Source organism: Eutrigla gurnardus, assembly GCF_963514095.1.
Source record: "Eutrigla gurnardus genome assembly, chromosome: 8".
Taxonomy (NCBI): domain Eukaryota; kingdom Metazoa; phylum Chordata; class Actinopteri; order Perciformes; family Triglidae; genus Eutrigla; species Eutrigla gurnardus.
Window position 1 is genome coordinate 6247560 of NC_139922.1, and position 27069 is coordinate 6274628.

Below are 27069 nucleotides of genomic sequence, written 5' to 3' on the forward strand. Positions count from 1 at the left end.
GCAAAATAGTGTTTTCTTTTTGTTTCAACAAAACTATTATGACAAATGCGCGAACTGGCAAGTATGTTCGTTCCTTACTTCTCATTCAGGTCATCCCAAGCGGAGAATCTCTTCTTCTTCACCCCAAAACCAAAACATGTCCAGTCAGTGCCGGTAGACGCGATGTGCTGCGGCGTGACGTGTAAGGCTAAAGTTATGAGACTCATATGCAAAAACACAACTCCTTTTTTTTTTTTTTTTAGAAACACAACTCCTGATTGTCGGCTGTAGCGGTTAATAAAATGTGTGATCTTTCTATGAATTAGATATTCATATTTTTTTGTAAAATTAATATTTTTATAAAAAATCCCAGGAAATATTAACCGAGGTATTTACCTCGGGTACCTGATGGCGGCAGCCCTTTGTTGTTAAGGTGGCTGTCTTAACAGGAAAGCGCTGCGGGAAACCCTGCTGTAAACATTTGAAGGCCACAGTTGTTTAAAAATGGCTTTTCAGAGTAGGATGCCAAAAACTGTCTAAACTACCCTTCATTCAATGATGTTTGTGTGGCTGATCTGACTGCGAGTGTTCTGCCTCCGGGTGTTCCGTATCCAAGTGTTCTGAATCAGATTGTTTTCCTGCATCGATATCTGTGAATATTATATCCTGTGATATTCTTTTCATCCGTATCTTACTTTTGGAAATGGGTATAAAGCAACGATGCGATCGTGTTCCAGTGATTGTTTTGGCTGAGGTGTAACGTCTCTCCAATTGGTACGTTTCCTCGTGTTTTTTAATATCTTCTGCACTAACAAAGAAGAATGTAATGTTCTTACTGTTTTCTGTTGCGGATTGAAACATCTCCATTGGTGTCAGAATATGGTTTGCATCAGTGGCCTGCAGACATGCTTGTGCTGCAAGTTGCTTGTCGCAGGCGGGTCTCTTTCATCGGGGATAAGGGGTTAATTTGTGTTTTTCAGGAAATTAATGGCCAGCAGTCTTAATATTTAATTGTTTGCCATCACTGAGCATAAAACTAAGTTATTTCCACTATTTTCATGCTTTGTCATCACTAAATTCTCCCTGATATACATTCCAGACTTGAAAAAATGTCCAAAATGGTGCATTATGAAGAATAAAATTAATATTATGGAGCTTCATAGTCAAAGGTTTTATTTCTTTTTTTTTCTTTTTTTTTTCTTACTTTTTATTTAGTGTTTTCCACTTAAGATAGAAAAGAAAAACAACAAGCCGACAAGAAAAATACCAAACAACAAACAAAAAACACACAAAAAAAACAAAAAAACAAAAACAAATTGGGGGGCTCCTCTGTTGAACAATTTAATTATATCATGTCCAGTGTCTTTAATTGTCCTTAGCTTAACTAATAGTGTCCTCTGTTCTTTTGGTGTAGGCAGTCCACTTCTCCCATTTCAAGTTCGGTCCCCTGGACCTCAGACAGAAAGTCATCCGTTCCATTGTATGGATTTCTTTAATTTTATCCATCCACTGATTGATACTTGGTGCCTCTGAATTATACCAGTTCTTAGTGATTGTTTTTTTACAGGCAATTAACAATGTTTTACACAGATACCAGTCTTTCGTATTAATAATTTCATTTCTCAAGACACAAAAGTACAGAACCAGAATTTTATGGCATAACCAAAAAAATATGAGAGTGATTGGCGTTTGCGTTTCCGCACAGCCTCCAGCACTGTTCTTGTGATTGGGATAGTTTACTTTTATGGTGTCCGAGGTATGGTATGTGGTGTAATGAAGAAGCGTATCAATATTTTCCAACCAAAGGCTCTCCACATCTTTGAACTTGTAGATGAATGCTGTGCACTCCACGCTGTATGCCAATCCTCTTGTGATATTTCTATGTTTATTTCCTTCTCCCATTTTGCTTTAATGTAGTCTGTGTTGTTTCCATTCTGTTCCTGGAGACCCTGATATATTTTGGAAATTATTTTTTTATTCATCTTTTTATGAGCTTCAGTCAGAACGTCTATCACTGCGTTGCCCTCTTCAGATAATGTTGGTTTTATTCTTTTCTCATAGTAATCTCTTATTTGCAGGTATCTGAAGAAGTCTTTGTTTTCAAGTCTAAATTCCTTTTGTAATTCTCTAAAACTTTTTAAGTGACCCTTGTGAGTTAGCGTATACAGTGCTGTAATGCCTTTGTCCCACCATTGTCTGAATCCAAGGTCGACGATTCCTGGTTTGAATTTAGGATCTAAAGCAGGCCAAATTAATAATTTGATATCTCCCTCCATCTTGTATTCTTTTACCATCTTGCTCCAGATATGGAGCATTTGTTTAGTAATTTCATTATTGATTTGTAGATCCCTTTTTTTACTTATATCCCCTAATAATGCTTGGGTTTGAAGGGTATCCATCTTGGCCTCTATATCTTTCCATCTTGCCTGATATAGAGGGCAATACAAACCAGGAACTTCACTTGGGCTGCGTAAAAATATTGTTTCAGATTAGGCAAGGACAACCCACCCTCCTCTTTTTTTAACTGAAGTGTCTAACCCTTGGTTTCTTTCCGGCCCAAATATATGCAGATATAAGTTTATCCCATTGTCTAAATTGTGTTTCTTTTGTGTTTCCATATTGAAGGCTGACCACCTCCTAATATCTATCTTTATATTATTATTGATCTGATTATAATTTATTTCAAATATTTTATTGAGATTTTTTGTCAATGTCACACCGAGGTATTTAATTACTTTAGCATTCCATTTAATTTGTTGTTATGTTCTCTAATTTCTTGGCTTGGAGAATAATTAAATGTGAGAATTTGTGTTTTTTCTATGTTTAATTTATAACCTGAGTATCTACCAAAGTCCTCTAATATTGACATCAGTATAGGAAATGTTCTATCGGGGTCTTGGAGAGTCACAATAACGTCATCTGCGAAAAGTCCTATGGTATGTTCCTGTGTTCCTATATGAATTCCTGTCATGTCATTACTCTGTCTGATCATTTGTGCCAGTGGTTCAATAATTATTGCGAATAGGGTAGGGCTAAGGCAACATCCTTGACGAGTCCCTTGTTGTAAAATAAATCTATCGGTCAGATGTCCATTAATTTTTATCCTCGCTGTGGGTTCCTGGTAGAGGCCTTGGATACATTGTATTATCTGTTTCTGAATCCCTAGTTTCCCCAGCACCTGATATAAAAATTTCTGATAGACGCGGTCAAAGGCCTGTTCTGCATCAAGGCTCACCAATACTGCTCTCAGTCCCTGTTTTTGGATCTGGTCTATTATGTGCAAGACACGTCTAACATTATCTTGGGTCTGCCTGCCTGTTATAAAACCTGATTGATCTTCATCTATCAGGTCAGACATAACATTTTCTAATCTTTTAGAGATTGAGGTAAAAATGTTATAGTCCACATTTAGAATTGAAATATGCCTATAGGATTCACAATATTCCTTGTTTTTCCCTTCCTTATAACTGAAATTATGGCCTCTTTCCACGAGGGGGGCAGTTTGCCCACTGCCAGGGTGGAATTAAAGGAATTCAGAAGTAGTGGGGATAATTCGTCCCTAAAAGTTGTATACCATTCACTAGGGAATCCGTCACTACCTGGTGTTTTGTTTGGTTTTAATCTGTTAATTGCAGCATCTAATTCGTTCTTAGTTATGGTGGAAGTTAGTTTTCTATTTTGTTCTTCTCCAATAGCTGGCAAGTCCAGAGAGTCAAGGAATTCTTTCATTTCGTACTCTTCTTTTGCTATAGGCGTGGAATATAAGTTTTGGTAGTAATCTTTAAAGGCCTTTTCTATGTCATCGAGGTCTAGTAATATTTGTTTTGTTACAGGGTCTCTAATCTTATGTATTGTGTGTGGGGCTTGCTGGGCCTTAAGTCGTCTCGCCAGATATTTAGTTGCTTTTGGGCCTGATTCATATGTTTGTTTAATGAATCTCAATTTTTTCTCAACTTCTTATTTTAGGATATCATCGATCTGCCGTCTCACACTGAATATTAGTTGTAAAACTCATCTTTGTTGTCTTTATGTTGTTGTTCCAATGTTTTTAAATGTTTAATCAACTCTTTGTAATCTTCCTCTCCAATCTTTTTTCGGTATGCTGCCCTTGCTATTAACCTCCCCCTCATTACTGCTTTAACCGTGTCCCACAATATTGTAGAATCCACTGGGCTGTCTTTATTATCCTCTATACAACGTTTAATCTCTTTCTTAACTTGCTCCTGTGTTTCCTGGTTATTCAGTAAACTCACATTTAATCTCCATAGTGTATTTTTATTTCTCCTATTTAGATGAATACTGAGGTAGATTATACTATGATCGGACAAGTCAGTTATCCCTATCTTACACTCCCTTATTCTATATCTGTCAATTGTGCTCATAAAAAAATAATCTATTCTGGAGTACACTGAGTGTGGGGCAGAATAGTGTGCAGTGTTTCCCCTAGAATTTTTTTCAGGCCCGGTGGTACCCACCGAAAAAACCCTAAACAGACGAGACGCGTGGGATGGTGTATTGGTGCAGTTGGATTAAGTCAGGTGGCACAGCAAGCAGTCTGCAATTCTGCAATTATTATATTTGCATTCAACATTTTTGTTCAACCAGAGTGTATTCAAGATCACAAGGGGAGAGTGACTTATTAAGGTGCCAGTTGATGGAAATGATCAGGGTCCAGAAAAATATGGCTGGAAAATGATGAGCATCACATTAATAGCTACAGATACTGTAAAACACTACAACGACATATGAGTGCATATATTGTCTTATTTTATCAAGTAAAATATAAGTTATAGGTTTACTCAACAGCAGTTAACTCAAAGTTCCACATCTTATCAAAAACAATCCTCCCCCCCGGGGAGGGGGGGCAAACGGGCTTTGGCCGGTTGTACATACGTCATCACGTCCTAATACTACACACACATGGCGTGATGTTGTTTTTAAGGAGCGCCGTCTCTGCTTATATTTCTCGACAACACTCGACCTGCATCAGCGCATGTGCGCACGAGCGGATCTGTGCGAGCAGGCAGCGCGAGCGCAGCGGGTTTTGGACGGAGACACACAGCGGCATTTTTATTATGTAAAAATAAATAATAATGTAATGTAATAAAATAAATATTATGGACCCTATGGACCGGTTCCGCTCACACCACGAGTCTGAAGAGTGCAATAGCTTATCAAAATACAGTGTCAACGTTCCGTGTTTTCAAAGTAGAAAGCGACATCGTGGTGGTTTAACGAGGCGGAACGGCATCAGAACAACATCAAGAACGTACACGAAGAAAAAAGTAGCGGGAGCGCGCGGCGAGGATTGTTGCGGCCGCGCGTCTTGCGGAGGAAGTCTGCTGTGCTGCGCGGAGGCGCTCCTAATGTAAATGATTATTGATTTATGAATGAATTGATAGGTGGCTTATTTTTGGTATATAGATTTTTTTTTTGGCCTGGCGGCAGGTCTCCTTGGCCTGGCGGGCCGCCAGGCCTGTACAATGGTAGGGGAAACACTGCAGTGTGTATAGTCCCTCTCCGATGGATGAAGTTCTCTCCAAACATCAAACATGCCCAGTTCAGTAAGAGAGATGCTGACAAGTTTTGATAGATGGGTCCTAATTCTCTTGTTGTTACTAGTGTCCAGTTGAGCATTCATAATCATATTGAAATCCCCTGCGCATATTAAGATTCCTTCATTTTCCAAGGCTATAATTTCAAGCAGTAATTTCAAAAATGTTCTATCAGAGTTAGGTGGCACATAGACATTAACCAAAGTAACTACATTGTTGTTCATTTTCCCTCTTACCATTACATACCTCCCCTCTTTGTCACTAATTTCTTTATTAACCTCAAAATTAACAGAGTTGGAAATTAATATTGCGACTCCTCTCTTTGGGCCTTTCTTAAGCTGTAAAAGGCATTTTTTAAATCCAAATTTCCTCAGTTTATCATGTTCTTGCTGAGATAGATGCGTTTCTTGTAAATATATCACTTGAATTTTTTCTTTTCTCATCTTTGCCATTACTTTTCCTCTTTTAATTGGGTTGTTTAAGCCATTTACATTTAAGGACGCTATTCTCACATTGTTACACTGTATCACTTAGGAAACATAAGAAAACATCGGTAGCCCCAAAGATCTTTGAAACTGCTGTAACTTTTCCTTGGCTCGTACCGCTGCTATTGCGTAGCTCCTCCGGGGTCCCTCTTTGTGCTGCCACTCCATCGCTGAGCGAAGGCGTGTCTCCGTCCCGTCCGCAGCCGCCGCCTCCACGGACACGGTCGCGGTCGCGGTCATCGGTGTCTTCTCCGAGAGCCCGCGTTTCTCCAGTTCCTCCTTCACCTCCCCTGCGCTGTTGTAGGTTCGGGTCCCCGTCTCCAATGGATCCTCATCCTGGTGAATGGTGTCTGGAATCGGATTCCATTTTCCTTCAAGATTCTTTTAATAGCGTTGTACTCCTTTCTCTTTAGAACGACTTCTGTTGCGTAGTCGTGATCGAATGACAATGTTCTATTTCCCAGTTGTATTTTCTTTTTCCACACCTCTACTCTTTCTTTGGTGGTGAATTCCAGAAAATGTACAATGATAGCTCTCGGCTGGGCTCCGTCTGCAGGCTTCTGTGCGAGTGAGCGATGCACTCTTTGAATTTGAAAATTGAAGTCGTCCGGTAGAATCACCCTCTTCCCCCTCTGCGACTCCGTAAATACGGAGATTATTTCTCCTCGATCTGGATTCCAAATCGGTTAACTTAACCTGTAGAGATTTTTGTTCTTTCAGTGATATAATGAGAGCGTTGTTTGCCTCCTGTGCCCAATACTCCAGTTTTTCAATCCGCGACTCAGCCTCGTTAATTCTGCCGCTCTGCAGCTGCTGGTCAGTGGCGATTTTAGAGAGCTGCTGGTTTATGTCTTGTTTGAAATCATCAAGGTCTTTTCTCACTTCGCTTCTCAGTGTTTTCCCAAATGCTCGAAATGCATCTTTAATTTCTGTTTTAAGATCCCATATCTCTTTTGCTGATAATCTTTAGATCCGAGCCCCTTTCCACTTCACGATCAGCCAGGTGCATTAATTCATGCTCGCAGTCTCCTTCCGCTTTGCGGTTAGTAAGTGGTTTCTCCATTTCGTCCTTCGCCGTGTCTTTAGTCTGGGCGGCTCGAGTTTTCTTCTCATTCTAACTTTCCCCGTTCACATTTCAGTCTGTATGGTTTCTGTTTCTTTTTGTAAGAGTTTTCGGGGAGTTTTTACAATTGAGGGAGCTCCGGTGTCACGCAAACTACTACTCCATGTCTGAACCGGAAGTCCAAAAGGTTTTATTTCATTAAAAGAAAGGAACAAACTTTGTGGGTGCTAGACGCACCCAGAAAGTGAAGAATCACACATGCCGTCAAATTTTTTTAGGACTTTGGTGAACCACCTCTCACCCAAACAGCAAGGAATGTTGATCCTTTAGAAGGTGTAGTACAAACTACAATGAACTAACAGACCAATTTCCAGCCTTCTATCACTATTAGAACAGAAGTTATGGGCCTCCAAATATGCCAACATATGAAATGCGAAATTCCAATGTGTCAGAAAGGGGTGTGGCACTTGAAATTCAAATGAACACTACGGGCAAACCGTTTGAGATATTGACCTGAAACCTCAGATTCCTTTGTTTGGTAACATAAGGCATATTTACACCGCTTTTCAGCTAAATCTGAGAGGTGTCATGTACATGGGTGGCTGAGTTGGCATGGAATGACCTTATATGCAGTCTCTGGTTCCAGTTTATTCTGGGTCTTATATTGAATAGCACCTGGTCACACATGAAAACAACAAATTCGTTTTTTACAAACGGCTGTTACTTAGAATGGAATGTGTGAGTTAAGACCCATGGCCATGATCAAGCTCTTTGATCGGGTTTTTTGAAAGTAAAAATCAGGTGATCAAGAGGTGAGACAGGACAGGATGTATCCGTTTATTGAATCAACTGAAGTGAAATTGATCAAAACCGTCGATAAATCTTCTACCAGTCATGCCATCGAGGCGGGACACCCTGATAGAAGTGACATCATCAGCACTTGACGGGGATCTTCACAGCTTCCTCGAACAGACATAATGTTTCCTGACACCACAATGGTCATCGTTGAAAAGATCTATTTTTAAAAGGTAACAAACAATTAGGGATACAGAGATTATTACAATCAGTAGCACAATTATTTTCGGGTAATAATATAAGAGATAAATGGTGCATACTTTGGGAGTTAATCGCCAGACAGTTTTCTTTGCCGCGATAGTTGTTGGGCTCCCCAGGAGACCAGCTGGTGAATTCAAACAGGCTGCCATCACTCCACAAAAACACACCCTCCTGAAAGACAGTGTAACACAAATAAAGTGTAAGGGATTGATTGATGCATCTCCACGGATCATCTTAAAGGTTTAACTGCATGTCTTGTTAAATCCCTCACCTTTGTTGCGTCCTGGCCTCCAATCCAAGTTCCACTATTTACCGCATCCACTGTCAGGATCATTTCATTGATGAAGTCCAGCACGCCTTGGTTAGGGATTGATGCCAGATTCCCACCAATGCTCATGCACATGAGCTAAAAAGAAAGTGTGAAGTGAAAAACAGAAAGAAAGTGAGGGGAAATCATTGAGAGATGGAAAGAGATAAAAACGTGAGTTTGGCTTCCTCTACTGGCTCTTTTAACAAGCGTGTTTAAAGCATACATACGTTATGAACGGAGTTTGATTATTCATATTGTTCCATCAAGTACCTCTGCATCAGCCCAGTCCTTTGGACCACGGTAGTACTTGAAACAGTGATCTTCAAACTGAGTCCAACCAGAAGGGCAGGTCTTACAGACTTGGTCTTTGATGAGACGGACACAAAGATTCATTAATTTGTTTGAAATGGCAAAAATGGGGCAGAATTACAATAATATTTACTAATTACAAAACCTGAATGAAGATGGTCAAATGTATTCAAGTGTCTATTAATATACTACTCACTATCTTTGCATTCCTCTATGCCACACTGGTACCCTGGTAGAGTGACTATACTACCTCAGATATCTATCCCCAAAATCAAGTATTTTTAGTACAACATTCCTCCTTTGTGTTACTATCCCTCCACTGCAGCTCAGGGAAAGGAAACTGGATCAAAACACAAACTTTGGAAGATATCGTCTTGATTTGTTCAACTCAGGCTGCTGAAAATAACAATGACTTTTGGATAAACTTTTAAATGAATAGTTGCACAGAAGGAGGGAATTTGACTTTGTCCCCATAACCCTATTTAGAAAAGTGAATTAGTTGAAGTCACAAAGTGCCAGCTACTGTATTACGACCATCCACCTCCCTGCCTGTGAGAATTACCAACCTGATGCACCGGCCACCTGTGAACAAAAGAAAACATGACTTACATGTATTATTCACCTTACTCACTATTGCACTGGTTGTTACTGTAAAGACCAAATATGGATATTACATCATCAAACATCTTTCTAAACTAAATCTGTTAGTATGCATAATACTTACATTTGCCACAGTCTGCAGTCCAATGGTCAAACATAGGAGCACAATGACATGAAGACCTGAACCCATCTGTGAAAAGACAGTATATTTATGAAACCCTAGAGATGAGTGTATGCATTATCTAAATGTTTATTTTTCTTACACCAATGTTACATTTTGCATGTTTTACAGAAGACATAAATAACTAGATATGAAAGGGGAATTTTCCCTCGATGTGAACACTAAATGTAATAATGATATGAATCATAACAGCTGATGCTGCTGTGATGAAAGACAGGAACGAGAGCCTTACGTTGTTGTGATGAACAGCTGAGGTTGCACTTGCAGGAGTAGCAGCGAGCCGGCCGTCTTTGAGAGGGAAGCCTAGCATTTATAGACCTGCTCTGGGTGTGCTTAGCAAACATATGCCAACGTGTTTCTCTGATTAAGTAATACTGTTTGATTATTGTAATTTATAACGAGCGATCTGTGGATTCAGACTTGAGAGAAAAACCTACAATGCTCCTCAAATACAAAATATCCATCGGCATTTAGCTGTAAGCTGCAGCATGTGCTACATACATTTGAATTAAGTCAGAGAGAGTATTTGTAATCTGGTCATTCATTTTTTACCTCACTTCCTAATGACATTAGGAACTGGTCACTGACCAGTAGACTCCATTTTGACCCACATACCAACATCCACAAAGGCTGCAAGCAAAGACACTCTGCCATTTGCAAACTCAATGGACTCTCTGTTGCCTCGCTTCTGTTACTGCTTTCCAAAAGAACTATTTAATCCATATTCTACTGCTCCCTGTTTCCCTCACCATGCTGTCTGTATCCAACAGGAGAGGTAGAGACAGACAGGTAACCAGTCTATCACAGGGCTGACATGTAGAGACAGACAGGTAACCAGTCTATCACAGGGCCGACATGTAGAGACAGAGAGGTAACCAGTCTATCACAGGGCTGACATGTAGAGACAGACAGGTAACCAGTCTATCACAGGGCTGACATGTAGAGACAGACAGGTAACCAGTCTATCACAGGGCTGACATGTAGAGACAGACAGGTAACCAGTCTATCACAGGGCTGACATGTAGAGACAGACAGGTAACCAGTCTATCACAGGGCCGACATGTAGAGACAGACAGGTAACCAGTCTATCACAGGGCTGACATGTAGAGACAGACAGGTAACCAGTCTATCACAGGGCTGACATGTAGAGACAGACAGGTAACCAGTCTATCACAGGGCTGACATGTAGAGACAGACAGGTAACCAGTCTATCACAGGGCTGACATGTAGAGACAGACAGGTAACCAGTCTATCACAGGGCTGACATGTAGAGACAGACAGGTAACCAGTCTATCACAGGGCTGACATGTAGAGACAGACAGGTAACCAGTCTATCACATCTGAAACAAGTAGTTTGTAAGTCAGGCGATGAGTTATTTCTAATTTTAATTAAATTATTGAAATCCTTTTTTAAAAAAATATATATTTTTAACAGTTGCATCCTCCGCTGCATGCAGGCTAATGTTAATTGGAAAAGTGAACTGGCTGACTCCTCTCTTGATCAAACCTCATGGAAGTTTGATTATGAGGATTCTGTTTCATTTGTTTTGCAAAACTAAAAGTAATAACTTTAATGAATTCAATTTATATATCGCTTTTCTGAACCCAAAGACGCTTTATTCATTCACACACATTCATACCGGTGGTGGTAAACCTCAAACATACAGCAGTCATACACTTCACACAAGGCTAGCTGGGTGAAGTGTCTTGCCCAAGGACACAATGACCATGACACAGTGACAAGAGTGGGGACAAACCGCCGACCCTCCGAACATTGGCCAACCCGCTCTTCACCTGAGCCACAGTCGCCCCTGTAGTTTATATAGTGCCTTTTAAGAAACCCAAGGATGCTTCACACAAATAGAAAACAAAGAACAATTCAAACGGACAACAGACTGGCAAATAAATCAAACTGAGACAGGTGACATGGTGAGGGTAGGTGGAATGTTGTGGTGAATAGATGTTCTTTAGGAGAGAAGTGGATGATGTAATGTATTGCTTTACAGTGTTGCAGGACCTTCATCAGGTTGATCCATCATCAGAATCTAGGAGACCTTCCACCCTCATGACAGAAACATGCAGTTACACAAACATACATGCAGTCAAAACGGCCATGGAAGTATCTGTACACAGAACATCAATGACCAAAACAACGAGCTGTTGTCGTTTGTGAATCTCCGGATTATGGAGCCACAGAGAATCTGGAGTCTTTTTCCTGCTTCCTTCATTGTCATTCCATGAAAAGAACATGGCCTATAACAGTTTCTCTTCCTCCTCTGCCTCTCAGATTGTCTCCATCCATCTTTGATATCAACTTTCAACTCACTCATGCGCTCTGACCTGCTACATCACGCATTTTCACTGTGACTCCTGTGCTGTATTTGTGTTTCACTTCTGCCTGTGGTCACTGTTATGCATCACAAGTGTGTCCATAACTAGGGAACATTGTTTGAGGTTTTACAAAAAGAGTGATCTGTGCTGACACTGAAACCTGCAGTGAAGGAACATTTTTACCACAGCATAGAATAATAGAACAAAACAGAATTCCTTTATTTATCCCAGACTGGGAAATTATTTTGACACAACAGCAGCGGGTCAACAAATACACTCTAAACAAGATATAAACAGTGTATAAATACAGCAGGGGACCATGGACGTCCCACACCCCAAACCATCTCTAAAGTCTCGGATATAGCCAAAGGTGCAACTGTTAAAATAATTTGTCCGTAAACGAATAAATTCACCCAATGAGGAGATCGGACACAGAAGTCGTCGTCTGACTTTAATCTTGTACAAGAGGAGCAGTTAAAATGCAACAACGTGTGAGGATGCTACAGACAAAGTGCTTAAATCAGTGTTGTGACTTGAGTCTTTTAAAGGCAAAGGAGATAACGCGTCATTGACAGTTAATCTTCATGCAAAACCAGACTCCTGACTACCAGGCCTCTGATAACATTTAGGTCAGCCATGGGGATACTAAAGTAATAAACAGTTCAACACCTAAAGCTGTAACCTGAACAAAGAAAACTTTAAGACATGGGGTTATACAAAATTCTTATAACAGCAACTGTATTCAATTTTCAGTCTTTTATGTTGTGTGCTGTCTTTATGTGTGTTTCTTGTAAGATGGAAAGAAAGTACTACTCATCACTGCAATGGCATCAGAAGGTATGAGAAGGGAGGAGGCTGGAATGTATTTGGACTCACTGTGTCGTTGCACTTGTGTCGCTGCTTTGCCTAACTAAGTCGACCCCCACTTCGACTGGACTACTGGGGCTATCCTAGGTTGAAACTCATCCTGTCATTAGGTCTGCCTTAAGCAAGCCTAGGCAGATCTCATTCCCTCTTTTTTCAAAACTCTAAACACATTCTCACTTACTAAAACAGTAGGAAGCATCTGTATAAAGAGTGCACCGTAAAAAATGTGACCAATGGTTACTTAAAAAAATTATGGCAACAAAGTGACACGTAATATAATTGAATAGATTTTAAGTACTACAACTTTGATTAAAACGTATTGAATAAATGAACTAAATTTAAACAAAAAAAAAACAAGTACATGGTAATAGAAGCAACAGTTAAAATGTGTTGGATTTAGTAATAGCACGCCAAATAATGAGTTGTATTAGCCCAAAAATATTTAGTAAATCCAAATAAATTTCAGAAGGAAAATTGATTTATATTTACTAATTATCTGAGCAAAAGTAATTTATATTTATTAAATATCTGGGTGAAATTGATTAATATGTAATAATTATCTGGGTGAAATGTATTAATATTTAATAATTATCTGGGTGAACTCTGGGTTTACTAAGAATCTGGCAAAAAATGATTAAGATTCACTAAATAAAATAAATGATATCAACTCATATTTTAGCACATTGTTACTTTAAATCTATTCAACAATATTGGTTGTCACTTTGTTGCCATCATTTTTCTAAGTCTAATTCACCCAATATCATGCCTTTTTAGTGCCGCAGTTTACTTAAATTGGGTCACAGATCATCATGCTTAAAAAGTACAGCAGGTAAACATGTATTTGTTCAACTTTGTCCTAACATGTTTATCCAACATTTTTCAAACGCAAAATGCCAAAATACAACAATAAAATAGAGAGAGGGGCTATAAGGAAACAATGACATATACCATAAGAGGACAATAGGAATACAATTATACTGGCAATCTATTTGTCACTCGTGTTGATAAAGGTTTAATCATTTAATTGTGTTGTCTGTGCTAGACCATCGGCTTAAATTTTCCACAATTATTTTTTACCTGACAAATACCCCGTACAAATTTACCAAAACTGCACAATGACCTATGACCTCTGCCCATCACTTGCAGTCATATTTGGGTTCGTCGAGTTTGTTTTTTTCCTGGTAGTGTTGCAGTAAATCTGGCTGGAGCAATTGCTCGGGAGCACGGCCCTAGCCGCAGGGAGGTTTTATTTGAGCCATTATTTGATGGCTTTCCCGCGCTGTCTGTATTCAGTACGTAAGAACCCACCATTGTCACTGCATGAAGACTAGGGTGAGTTTAAATGGTAGGTTAGACTGTGTTAGGCAGACATATGTAGTGGGAATTGGCGCTCTCGCGGTGGGTTTATTTTGACCCGGAGGCACCTTGTTGACTTTTGGCCCATGGCATTTGGAGTTAAATGAGTTTTGTTGAGCATTGAAGTGTTGCGGGCTTATTGTACTCAAATGGAGGGGGACTGGGAGGAGGGTTTGCCTTGGTTGATGTTGGCAGCTAGAGAAGTAACGCAGAAGTAACGTGGATTCAACGCCGTTGAATCCACTTTATGATCAGCGGAAGGAAGCAGAACCTCCTTAAAATCCCATTGATTTTGTGAATGGTTTTCAGCATAGGCTGTATGCAGCTGGAGAGCTGGCTAAACAAAACCTGTCATCCGTACAAGGTAAAATGAAAAGACTGTTTGATCAGCGTACTGAGCGCCGTGTATTTACTGTTGGAGACCAGGTTTTAACACTGTTACTTATTATCAACTCGCCCTTTCAAGCAAGGTTTACTGGTCCGCACAAAGTTCTAAAACAAGTATCGCCTGATCGCAGAAAGGCTACTCAACAGTGCCATGTGAATTTGTTAAAACCTCATTATAGGGGAAATAGGTTGCAGATTGAAGAAGTTACCCTATAATGTTTATAATATTTTAGTTGGAAATCCGGGGTCCAGTCCCAACAAAAGTACACATGCAGACATGGGTGCTATTTTGTCCATTTAAACCAGAAATTCATGTAATGGTGTTACGTACAACTCTGCTGCCGGCCAATTGACTCAGTGGATCATCTCCAAGTTGTCGGTCAAAAACCTTTCAATTAAACAATATCATCTTAATCAAACACATGAAGTTTGATCAAGAGAGGCGTCTGCCAGGTCGCTTTTTATGAGCTGTATCTGTATGATTAATTCTGGGTCCGTTTCTCATGGTTTTTTACGAGCTGTATCCGTATGATTAATTCTGGGTCTGTTTCTCATGGTTTTTTACGAGCTGTATCCGTATGATTATTAATTCTAGGTCCGTTTCTCATGGTTTTTCAGTACTGAACATTTACCTGCGGCAGTAGAGGCTGATCTGTAACTGTGTGTGAAATCAATTATTCATTAAAATAATTAAATGATAAGTAAACAGTAAAGTCACAGTCTTAATAACGGTGTCATTGAGTTTCTTTTTTGGACAACTTTATAATTATCTCTCTACATTTTAAAACAAATATCTGTACTTTCTCCTCCTTACATTTTTAAAACAGGCGCGTTCCTTTCGTTTTAATGCATTTGAGAGGAATTATCGTTTTCTTTCCTTATTGATATGACAGAAGATTCCGTTAGCCTTGCTTTTGACACCTCTGTATTTACCCTTCCATCTCAGTGTAGGAAACAGGAGTCTTGTTCTATTTGATTGTGTTGTATATTTTATAATAATAATAATAATGATAATAATAATAATACATTTTATTTGTTGGCGCCTTTCAAACTCCCAAGGTCACCTTACATGATAAATTCAATTCAATTAAATTTTATAGTGTCAAACAACAGAAGTCATCTCAGGACACTTAATATTGAGCAGGACTAGAATACGCTCAAAATTTCAAGAGTCAACACAATTTCAAAGTCCCAACATCACCCAGGGGCAAGCGTTACAGCGACAGTGGCCAGAAAAAACTGCCTTAATAGGCTTTTAGGCAGAAATCTCGTGCAGCCCAGGCCCTTGGGTTCCAACTGCATTTGGTGCTGGTAGTATGGTAGTAGTAGCATTAACAGTAGTGGTGGTATTAACAGAAGCAATAGTATCAACAGTAGTAGTCCATGGCAGCAGGCACAGCCATGCCGAGATGGATCAATCCAACAATGTTGCTGTAGACCAAAAGCAGGAGTAAAAGTATTTAAAAGTATTTGCAGGGCCTGTTGACGTTCCCCACAGCTGCTGAAACGTAACCATGTATTCTTGTTTTCACCAGAGAGAGGGTTCACATTCTGGTTTTTCAAATCTGTCCCTTTCAATATCTTTTCATTGCCTGCTTCCTCAGGTTTTTGGTTCCCTGTCTGTTTCCAATCAGCTTCGTCATTAAAGCCTTTTGTTCTATTTCACCTCTCTGCCTGCTGTTTGCATTCCTTACCTGTGATATCTGATCATTTGAGCTTTTACATTCTGATTTGAGAGAATATGAAATCCAAACATTTGAAGAATAATTAATAAACCATGAAATGATGTGACTCAAACATGATGTTGTCTTATACTGAGCATGCCTGACTTTTTCAAAGGACACCACAGTCTACTCAACTTAAAGCTGTAGTCTATGATTTTTCACTTGAGCCAAACGTTAGCCAATATTAGCCATCCGGTCCGCATGGCTACTATTGGCTAAATGTTCCGATCCAATCCTCGCTCACTCTCCTGCTCACATCTCGTCCCGACTCACTACGAGCAGACAAGACGCTTGTTGCCCTGAGTAGCAGTCCAGGGATCGGGAACGTACTGCAGTCTGAGTCTGACCTTCTGAGTTCATCGCCGGAGGAAATGTTCCCATTCATTGTCTATGTAAGAAGCTGTGCAATGTGCAATGCTGTGAGTTTCGAGAGACGGCGCCGCCGCCCGCAAGCTCTCGGAAATCTTTCAAACTGAGCGTTGTCGATCTAAAATAAAGACAGATTCAGCAACAGCATAGCTTATTTCTCGCCTAAAATGTTTTCAGAAACACATTTTGGTGAACTATTTTCATAAAATAAGAGGAAAGTGGGAGGCTGTGAGGGGGGAATGATAGAGCTAGGAGGAGCACAGAGGGGAGGTGTGTGTGTGTGGGGGGGGGGGGGGGGGGATGCTTTTTTCAAACCTTTCAAATTGTAGACTAGAGCTTTAAGCTTAAGTCATTTAGTTATTGTTATTGTCATGAAGAAGAGTGAGTATACAGTTAACGCATGCAGTGGCAGTTGGTAACCCTAATGTGTAGCTCTATATCTTTGTTTGAAGAGATTTCTGGTTTTCCTTCATTCATTCCAATTACAATAATCAAACAATATCCTGTGATCAGAGAAAGACACGTTGCAGGTATGTGACTGAAAACAAGGCGGGTTTATAAACTCTGGATTTCCCTTTAAAGACGCCTTGACAGCCGCTACTGCTGCTACAGTGACCTCAGCTGATCATCACAACAAGGTAAGGCGTTCAATCCTGCCTTTCAACATACGCTGTTATGATTCATAAACACAGAAAACAAGCTTTCATCCGTTCATTATTACATTAAGTGTTCACTCAGAGGGAAAATCCCATTTTTGCATGTAAAATCCTTCACAATGCCTCCTTTCTGTAGAACGTAGACCTGTTCTCTGTTCATGTTATTGTCCTGTATCACCACATTGCTGTATGAAGAACTTTTCAAATAGTCATTTGAATCTAGTAATTTATTTCAAATTTAGAAAATATATATGCTTTTTGTGCATTATTTCATCCATGTACTTTCCTTCACAGATGGCATCCAGTCTTCATTTCATCGTTGTCCTCTGTTTGACTGCTGGACTGTGGATCGACTCTAATGTAAGTGTTATGCATCCAACAACAGTCCTCTTCCAGGACAAACACCATCTTTCTAACATAACTGATATAATCAATACAATTTAAACCAATGTGATCAATCAAATGAATGTTTCATTTATATTCTGCAATAAAATCAAACTTTCACTCTTTCTTCATCTTTCCAGGCAGCAGGTGAGACCCAACCTGTCGGTACTTGTCAGAATAGTGGAAGTGAAATACTGTAGCTGCTCTTCAGGTTATCGATAAGTCTACTATTTTATTATTCTTTTTTAAAGATTGCTCCTTACTCAACAGATTGTATTTTGCTGAGGGACAAAATTGTCAGATCTCCAATCTGCTTTGGATCATTTGACGCTTGTCCTTGGATTGCCCTTCTAATCAATACAACTGTGTTCTAGATGGTTCCTGCAGACCGTGCCCTCCTAGCTGGTTCCAGTTTGAGCAAAAGTGTTACTTGTTTGTCTACCAGGGAATGGACTGGGCTGATGCACAAGTACATTTTTAAACTATATCAGTTATAATCCACACGATGTATTCATGGCATGCAGTATACTTTAAACCAGCTGTTCTTAAAGAAACCCTCAGTGGTGACGTGAGACATCCAAACAGCCGTATAATAACATTTTTAACTGAATCTGAAAATGTATTGAGTTTAAATACAGAGGATTTCAATTTGGATGTTAGTTTTCAAAAAACTTCCCACTAAACTCATTAAACACAAAGTACATGGTTTGTGTAGTGATGTCCTCACTCTTTCTGCCTTGTTTTGTCTCCTTCATCAGCGTTACTGCACTACTTTAGGTGCAAACCTGGTTTCCCTCCACACTAAAGACCAGTTTCTGTTCCTCCATAACACGCTTGTTAAAATTACTGGCTCAAATATACGGACGTGGATTGGAGGCTACGACGCAACCAAGGTCAGTGTTTTAGCAACAAACAGTGTTTGTCCCCGTGTGTGTCTGATGTTGCATATATTCTGTGTGTAATTTGACGGTGGCATTAAGAGATATTAAACCCTCTTAAACAGTTGTGATACGGACACTTGATGGCATAAGCCCACCTGTTCTTTACTGTAGAAATGTAGTTTGATGAAAGGCACTACGGTTCAACATAACTGTAATGAAAACTTTGTCTTTCAGGAGGGTGTGTGGATGTGGAGTGATGGTTCCCATTTCGACTTCGACCTCTGGGGCAACGGGCAGCCTGACAACTACAACAAAGCTGAACATTGCTTGGAGATTATCTTAGGAGGTATAAATATAATTGTTCATAATTAATGACTTTAATTGTGTTTTGTTTCCATTTTCTTATGTCTTTGTTATTCCAAGAAAGTTTTGTTGACATAATTGAGAAAAGCAAGTCAATGTGAAACCGTCACCCTCTAACATGCTATCATTGTTTCTATGTTTAAACAGCGACTACAAGAGACAATTTAGCCAACGATGCACCCTGTAATAAGAAGAACTCCTTTGTCTGTGTCAAGAACCAGTGAAGACCCTGTCATGTGCTGACACATGGTGATGTCACAACCCCACTGATGATGTCACTTCTAGAAGAATGTCGAGCCTCGACGACATGCCGGAAGATCTATTTACTCTTCTGATTTGATTTCAGTTTAGTCAATAAACAAATAAACTCTACAATCTGCTTCACCTTTTCATTTACCATCTCATCCTCTGAAGCTCAATGTTTAAAAGAAAACACGTTTCACTTGCCAGAAGCAAAAAATATCCCGGGTTCTCACATGAATTCCTCCAAACTCAGGTCTATGATGTCAGTGTTACACCTCAGGTTGAAGGGAGTGCTGCTTAATTTTATTCAAAATGATTTTTCAGTATTTACCTACTGATAAGGAAATCAGAAGAAAAGTGAATTTTGTATACTTGAATCTTTTTAAATTGAACATTTTGTTTGTCTTTTTTAAAAACTTCTCAGCAGTTGCACTTTTTTATTTCATGTATTTTGCATGTGTGGAGGGGAGGTTTACACCTGTCGGGCACTAGGACCCAGTCAGAGGGCCATAAAAAGGGGCGGAAAGCACAACTGGGCCTTTTAATTTCCACTGATTCACCTGAGAGTGAGCAGCTGAGAACACCCTTGTTTGCTTGATGTGGTGTTCCTTTTTAAACATCTCTAAAAGCATGATTTTAACTATTAAAATGTAGAGTTAAATAGTATTAAAATGAATTATTAAAGGCATGTGTAGTTCTAGATGCTGCATGTTCGTGAGGGATTCTAATCGCTTAATATGCACATCAGCCTAGAAACCAGGTAGGCTGCATGCACAACAGTGTCTTTAAATAGGTTATTTAGTCCTTTTATAAAATAATATTACTTTTCTATAGATTCCACCTGCAACAAGCCAGGCGTTTTAGAGGAGCCAACCACTGTTTTCCCACATTATTAGGTTTTAATGTACTTCTTAACTGTTTTATTTACTGGGCCATTTGTTATTTTCTTTGTGGGGTTTTCTGCCATGTCGAGGAGGGGGAAGTAAAATGGAGCAGCCATCTTGCATGTGTGTTTTTGTTGTGTGGTTTGAGTCCCATTAGCTTGCTGGGAAAAGGTACCTTTGAGTGTTTGATTTGGTTGGTGCGTAGTGGGTTTCTGGTCTCTGGTTCCAGTTTATTCTGGGTCTTATATTGAATAGCACCTGGTCACATTTATACCAAATAATGTATGAAATGCTTTCAGGGTAAATGTCTCTTTCTATAGACTCCTGTCAAGTATTTCAATGATCTATGAACAGTCCCATACCTTATGCTGGCAATAAAGCCCAGAGTATACTGTAGTAGGCCTGTTTAAGTTGAGGCCAAAAACAAAGCGGCCGTTTCCCTCACAAGAACAAACAAAAGGTCTTTGACCTCATTGCACCTCGTTGCAGCAGAATGTTATCTGAGTTCTGTCAACTGTGTTGAAGAGACAGACAGCTGTGTTGCTTCTGGTGCACACTTGTTGGTTTCTGTTGAGAAGAATCAGAAACATAATTATTGCCAAGAAGGATTTTATCCTGATGAATTTGTCTTGGTGACTAAGGCACATACATTGAGGACAATAACAATAAACAAACAGTGACTATAATATAGTATATACAATATAAACAACCAGTCATAAGTGAGGGATGATTGATAGAGACGAAGAGCTCTACAGGAATGTGCAAAAGATGAAAAATGGAAGGTTGTTGAGTTATAAATTGGTGGGTTTGAGTGTTCACCTTTACCAGATGAATGGCACACTCTCTGGTGTCTGAAATCATAAGTATTTCAAAGTCTATAAGCAGTTACATGATAGAGAACCGTATTAAATCCATGACTCGGCACACTCACGTAGCGTTATCTACGATAGCTGCCACACTCGGCTTCCCCACTAGATAGGTAAGGTTAAAACTTGGAAACTAACACCCTGCCCAAATAAGCTAGGCAGAGATATATATTACAGAAACATCTTTTAAGCTTCTCTCTGAGATTGGACTCGAGGTCCGTTCTCTTCCATCTCCCCTCTTCTCCTCTACCTCACTCCCTGGAATCTATCTCATTGGTCACCCTAAACCCCAGCCAATAATCTTACAGAAATCAAAAGATGCAAACTATACAAAATATGAATATATAATAATACAGGCTTCAAAAATAAAATACACTTTGACATATTACTATTTTATAACACATTTATATGCAATTATGGAAATAAAGAAAAATAACAAATACAATAATACTATGCATTGTAATAATGAGTACATCATTTTAAAAGTCCTGGAGATCTGGTAATAAGTGGGAGATGGAGATTGTGTACAGTAGAAAATGGTAAACAGACCTGCATTTATAAAGCGCTTTTCTAGTCTCTTGGAGCACTTGAGGCGCTTTGCATTACATTCAGTCTACATTTACCCATTCACACACTGAGGGCAGCCTTTGGGTCGGCCCACTTCACACTTCATGTGGACTGACCTACAATTAGGAATTATGATTCCATTTCAGGGGCTGCACGGTGGTGTAGTGGGTAGCACTCTCGCCTCACAGCAAGAGGGTCCTGGGTTCGATTCCCGGGTCGGCCCGGGTTCCTTCTGTGTGGAGTTTGCATGTTCTCCCCGTGTAAGCGTGGGTTCTCTCCGGGTTCTCCGGCTTCCTCCCACAGTCCAAAGACATGCAGGATGGGGATAGGTTAATTGGTGACTCTAAATTGCCCGTAGGTGTGAATGTGAGTGTGAATGGTTGTTTGTCTCTACATGTTGGCCCTGTGATAGACTGGCGTCCTGCCTTCGCCCAATGACAGCTGGGATCGGCTCCAGCCCCCCCGTGACCCTAAATACAGGATAAGCGGTAGAAAATGGATGGATGGATTCCATTTCAGCCACTCATCCACACCCCCTCAAGGACTTCTAGATACCAGTATCTTCACTAGAACTGAGCCCACTACAGCAGACGTTTATTTGCCAGTCTGCCTTGCACCCCACATCTTTCAAGTCATTTCTGGTGCTTTTTCATGCTTCTTTTTGGCCAGAAATTTGGCCTCTCTGTTCCTTTCAATTTCTTGATCTTTCAGTTCTGTGGCTTTTCTTTTTCAAGCTACTGATTTTTGCTGAGGCATTTAATTGAATTAGTCAGGCTGCAATTCGTCTTACATCTTTGCATTAGAGGCAGCTGTGGCACATGTGTGCTGTGCACATCTGGGGCCGGGTATCAGCTGACAAGATCAATGTTTTTTTAATAATAACACTAAATCTATTTATCATGTCAATGCATATAACTTGTATTGTCAGTGATATAGGTCACTAAGAAAAGTGTTATACTTGATCCCATTGAAGGGTCAACCACAGTGAGGAGGGCTGCAGTCGTTTTTGTGACTCAGATGAATCCATTGACCGTGTACATTTTAAATACATCCACTAGAGGCCAGGATAGCTGCAATGCAATGCAATGAAATACTGCTTTCTCGATTACTAAACAAAAATGTACTCTACTCACCTGTGAGTCAAATGTAGGAAGCAGTATTTTTATTGATTTTTTGAGTGTTGTCATTTATTATAGATTTTTGGCACTTTATAATACATTTCTTTGAAGGTTCCCATAAGAAACATGTTTTTGTCAGTTGCCTAATCAATCATTTCTGGGTCTATTACATCAGGACCTGCTGTGTATCTTTTATAAGGGTGTGTGGAAGGTTATTAAAAAAGGTTTGTGACAATAGCCCAAGTCCTTCATTTGCAATGACCATATAAGATTTGGGCTAAATTCTCAGACAGTTTAGAGTTTAATTCAATGACGAAGCATCAACATTTTGCTTGTTTCTCAACCAGTCATGGTTGTAAATATATCCTAGACCTGGTTTACCTCAAATATACACAGTTAATGTGCTTCATCTAAGGTGTAACTTCACAAAACATGCTCTAGATGGCAGTATTTGCTTGTGTCATAGTTACATTTAGCCATTGTACTATATTGTATATTGTACAAAAATGATATAATTTTTTTATTTGCTGCAGAGATGTTCAGCGCCAATAACTTGTCACATGACTAAAACGCAATATACCTTATTCAACAGATAGCTGGTGACGGCACTAAAACTGCATATCAAATTGAACAAATAATGTACAAAATAATCAAAAAAAGATTGATCAACTGCCTTGACCAGGAGGGGCGGAGGGTGGAGATTTTTTTTGTGCGGACAGTGCTAGAGACTTTTATTTGACAAAACTTCCCTCAGTGATGCATAATGTCTTTCCTTCTCAGAGACACGAACACAAGAGTCATGTTTAGTGTTTGTTGCTAATCTCTCCCTGTGCAGAACTCCACAGTGAGGATCCTCAGAGTACTCCAAGCTGGGGATTCGGACTTTGTGGCCGCAGCCTGTGCAGAGACAGATAGGCCTGCCTGTTTTATATGTAAAGCTGCCAGCCAGAAAGCACAGGGCCCGTAGGGTACTCCACACAACTCCTTTGTTGCAGCCAAACTGTGACGGAGTCCCACTGTCTAAGCTGCTTTGCATTTTGGGAGCACAAGAGATGGGAAGGATACTAAGGGTGGTATGTGGCTAAAGTTGCTTCCTTTTTAGGAATTTGTGTTCACATCCTTTTTACAGGATGGGGCCTGGATGCTAGCATCCTGATACTGGAAGAGACTACTACCTTCTCCCTCTTCCTCAGTTATTCATCCACCCTTTTACTTCTCATTGCTTATATCCCCTGTTTGGTGTGTCCACTGTGGTAAATAGTTAGAGATAATAATGCTCAGCCTTCAGTGCCAGGGATTACTCTGCTCTGTCAATCATTGGTTTGGCCCAACGCGGCACTTTGATATGTGTTAGGATGTGGTGAGTTGACTATTAATTGAACATCACAGTCAAGCCAATCACAGCCTCCAACCTCCTCCTCTATCAGCACAGCTGCCGTGAACGGCCTCATTTTAGCCTCTTGGGCATGTTATCATTGCAAATGAGTTGGTTATCAACAAGACAGCCTAGGATATGGGGCTTAAACAAATAAACAGCCCAAGGGTGGATCACAGGAGTTTCACAGTATGCTGCTCTACAGTAGCTCAGTCATTTTGTTTAAAGATGTGCTGAGTTGTTTTATGAATATGTGTATTTTGTTTTGATTTCTGGATGCAGATTGAGTGCCGAGTTAAATATTTGCTTAAATACTTGTTTTTGACAGCTGTGCCAAGTGCTTGGGCTGCACTTCAGAATCTGAATAAAGTCAATATAATGATTGAAAGTAAACTGTCACTTGGATTTGCAGCCATGTGGCACAACATTGGCAAACAAATTCAGAGAAAGCAGACGACAAGATAGAGGTGGGCTATCTGCTCAGTCTCACTGTAATTTCCTGTTACATCATGGGGCATGGCCCTGTTTTTCCATGCAAACAGTTCGGCTTTGAAGAATGATTTGAAAATATACATTTTAATAAGGTGCACTGAGGCACGGCCAAGAGACACAAGAAAAAGATAAAAAGGAGATTGCATATCTGAAATAAGCTGATGATGGCAGGGAGAGGGGAAATAAAGGAGCGGCGGAGAATAATGGAGTAAGGAGAGGACTTGTAACAGCAAGGTGTTTTTCTTTAATTGAAGTGGCTGAGGAATGTAAAATGGAATGGCATGCTTTGGGCAAATCAATCATAAACATGTTGTGAATGTTGAGCATTTAAACACCATTTTTAATCTGCTACACAAACTAATGCAAATATAGCAGACGTCTCCGCTGACTGCCTGTTGTTTCTCCACATGATGAAGCCACCTCTCCCACCAAGTCTTTTCTTTCAGGCAATCAGACAGCTAGCTGCTTCAGTCATTTCACACTGTTAGTTTGATGATGGAAAAGAAAATTGACAAGTGTACTAATACAAAAGTCACACTATGCACACAGTCTATGCATTGGATCTTTTTTCCTTCTCCTTTAATTGCTGTGGACATCCATGAGCTCTGCGTTACCTCTCTCTGTCTTTCTCCCATTTCTTGCTCATCTCTTGTTTCCATACTCTCTCTTCCCCACCCTTCTATTTTTAGGTGGAATGCCTTTAATTATGCATGTTGTCATAGTGCTTTTAGTATTACTGTCGTTTAAGATGTGCTTATGAGCGCGTGTCTCGTGTGTTTCCCTGTATGCTGTTTGTTTACCTAGTGCCTCTGAACACAACACCGGTGTGAGGACATCATGTGAAGTGTGAGCTATGAGATGCTTTGGCCCTCAGGAGACCGGCAGTGCAGACATGGCAGTTTAGAAAAAGGGAAAAGGAGACAGACTGCATGGATGGATGATCACGCATGCGTGATTGTTACGACCCGGCTCGTGAGGGGAAAAGGGAAGCAACATAACACCAGGTGTTTTTGGTATCGTAATTAACAGAGAGTTTCAAGATGGTGTAACAAAGTGGGTTAACAAACTACAAATGAGGCAAAATGGCCGGTGGGAGCTACTAACACGAATCAACCGACTCCTCAGAACGTTTTGCATCAGCGACGACTACAAATACGAGGCAATCTTACAATACTCTTGCACAATGGCGGGCTGATCAAGAACACAGCCGGCCGTGAGTGAACATTTCCCATGGCATTTATCCTCAGGTGGGCTTGATTGCTCCCTCGGGATTGGAGCTGCTACTGGGTGCCGCTCCGTCAGGATCCTTGGAGATGTGAACAGGAAGTGGAAGGGACCGGGCCCACGAGGCCAATCCGACTGGAGACCAGACATAACACACACTTACACACGTGATACTTGACATCTCATTAACCAGTCCTAAAATAGTTAGGCCTGGGGACAGGCGGCAGCCGTAACAGACGTACATACACAAACATATTATATTCAGAAAGTAGCATACTGACAGCCAAGTGCCCTCACACTGAAAAAATAAAAACCTTGGATCAACGTAAAAAATTGAGGTAATCAATCACACAAAATATTTCACATTGACTCAAAGCAAAAATGTAATTTAGTTTAACCTGAAAAGTTTAATTCCATGCAACCACTTTTTAAAGGTTGGAGCAATCTAATTATTTTTAGGTTGGAGCAAACTAATTACTTTTAGGTTGGAGCAAACTAATTACTTCAGATTGTCTCAAATACAAAAGTAACAGTTGTCATTATTTGAAATGTATAGTAAATCAAATTTAAAAAATTGCTTTTAATATATTTTGATCAATGACTACTCAGAACACTTTGCTTTAGAACACATTCATATTTATTGTTTCATAAACATTCAACATCTGCTGATGTAGTTGTGTCTTGAGTGTTTGGAATAACTGTTATCCTATTACTTATAATTAACAAATACTGACTGTGCACAATACAGAATCTTTGAATTATTTAGGTTAGTCGTTAATTCCTAACTGCACTTTAATGACAAGAAAACAGAGGAAAATTAAAATGCGGCCAGACATAAATTAAAAACCTGGGGGAAAAATGTACTGAATAATTCTACATGGTAATGTAGTGTAGATAGCCGAGAACTCAGCCTGGCTCTTACATTTCCTCACAGAACCAGAAGTGTGGAGCGCCTTGCTGATATGTCACCAGGATGACACTCGCTGATTTACAACATGAAACACTCTGAAACACCAGATTATATGAAAATTTTCTTTTTTTCTTTCTCCACCTTTGTCATATACCATGCTCCACTTGCTTTCGATTTACTGGCCTGTCTTTCTGTAGCACCTTCTTGTTTTTTCTCATTTATGCCTCTGCCTGTACATTCCGATTGCTTCCTCCTGTCTCCTCCAGTCTCTCGGTGTCTTACTTTCACCTCTTTCTCGTTCTCCCCTTCCCTTGTCCTCTGTCTCTTCTGCTTCTTTCATTTCCTCTCTGAACATCTCCGTCCCTCCTCACCCAGGCGCTTCATTGTTTTGATGTATGACCTAATTACTTGGCTAATTGAGGTTCTTGTAGCGGCCACACAGTTTGGTGGTGGGGAACTACATCTGGTTGCCTCTATGATGTACTTGAAGGTCATGGTCAGTGTGACTGTATGCCAAAGATCCTCTCTCTGCCC

General features: G+C 40.0%; 2 protein-coding genes across 2 annotated transcripts; one reads left to right on the forward strand and one right to left on the reverse strand.

Annotated features, from left to right (window-relative positions):
- Positions 1-7923: 7923 nt before the first annotated feature.
- On the reverse strand, positions 7924-9338 carry LOC311016893 (galactose-specific lectin nattectin-like). Its single transcript, XM_084014893.1, has 5 exons — positions 9324-9338; positions 8719-8813; positions 8410-8544; positions 8198-8309; positions 7924-8097 (listed from the first exon to the last, which is right to left on the reverse strand). The coding sequence occupies exons 3-5, from the start codon at positions 8539-8541 to the stop codon at positions 8036-8038; spliced, it is 306 nt and encodes a 101-aa protein (XP_083871019.1). The 5' UTR covers positions 8542-8544; positions 8719-8813; positions 9324-9338; the 3' UTR covers positions 7924-8035.
- An 8652-nt stretch (positions 9339-17990) lies between these two features.
- LOC311017317 (galactose-specific lectin nattectin-like) lies at positions 17991-19123 on the forward strand. Its single transcript, XM_084015568.1, has 4 exons — positions 17991-18081; positions 18371-18505; positions 18728-18839; positions 19004-19123. The coding sequence occupies exons 1-4, from the start codon at positions 18061-18063 to the stop codon at positions 19078-19080; spliced, it is 345 nt and encodes a 114-aa protein (XP_083871694.1). The 5' UTR covers positions 17991-18060; the 3' UTR covers positions 19081-19123.
- Positions 19124-27069: the final 7946 nt, after the last annotated feature.

Bases quoted from the DNA above. Each gene is read 5' to 3' on its own strand.
- LOC311016893 (XM_084014893.1), bottom strand. From the start codon at position 8,541: ATGTGCATGAGCATTGGTGGGAATCTGGCATCAATCCCTAACCAAGGC. The intron at 8,310-8,409 runs GTGAGGGATTTA...ACTGTCTTTCAG, and splicing joins GAGGCCAGGACGCAACAAAG to GAGGGTGTGTTTTTGTGGAG. The intron at 8,098-8,197 runs GTATGCACCATT...TTTTAAAAATAG, and splicing joins TCTGGCGATTAACTCCCAAA to ATCTTTTCAACGATGACCAT.
- LOC311017317 (XM_084015568.1), top strand. From the start codon at position 18,061: ATGGACTGGGCTGATGCACAA. The intron at 18,082-18,370 runs GTACATTTTTAA...CTCCTTCATCAG, and splicing joins TGGACTGGGCTGATGCACAA to CGTTACTGCACTACTTTAGG. The intron at 18,840-19,003 runs GTATAAATATAA...ATGTTTAAACAG, and splicing joins CTTGGAGATTATCTTAGGAG to CGACTACAAGAGACAATTTA.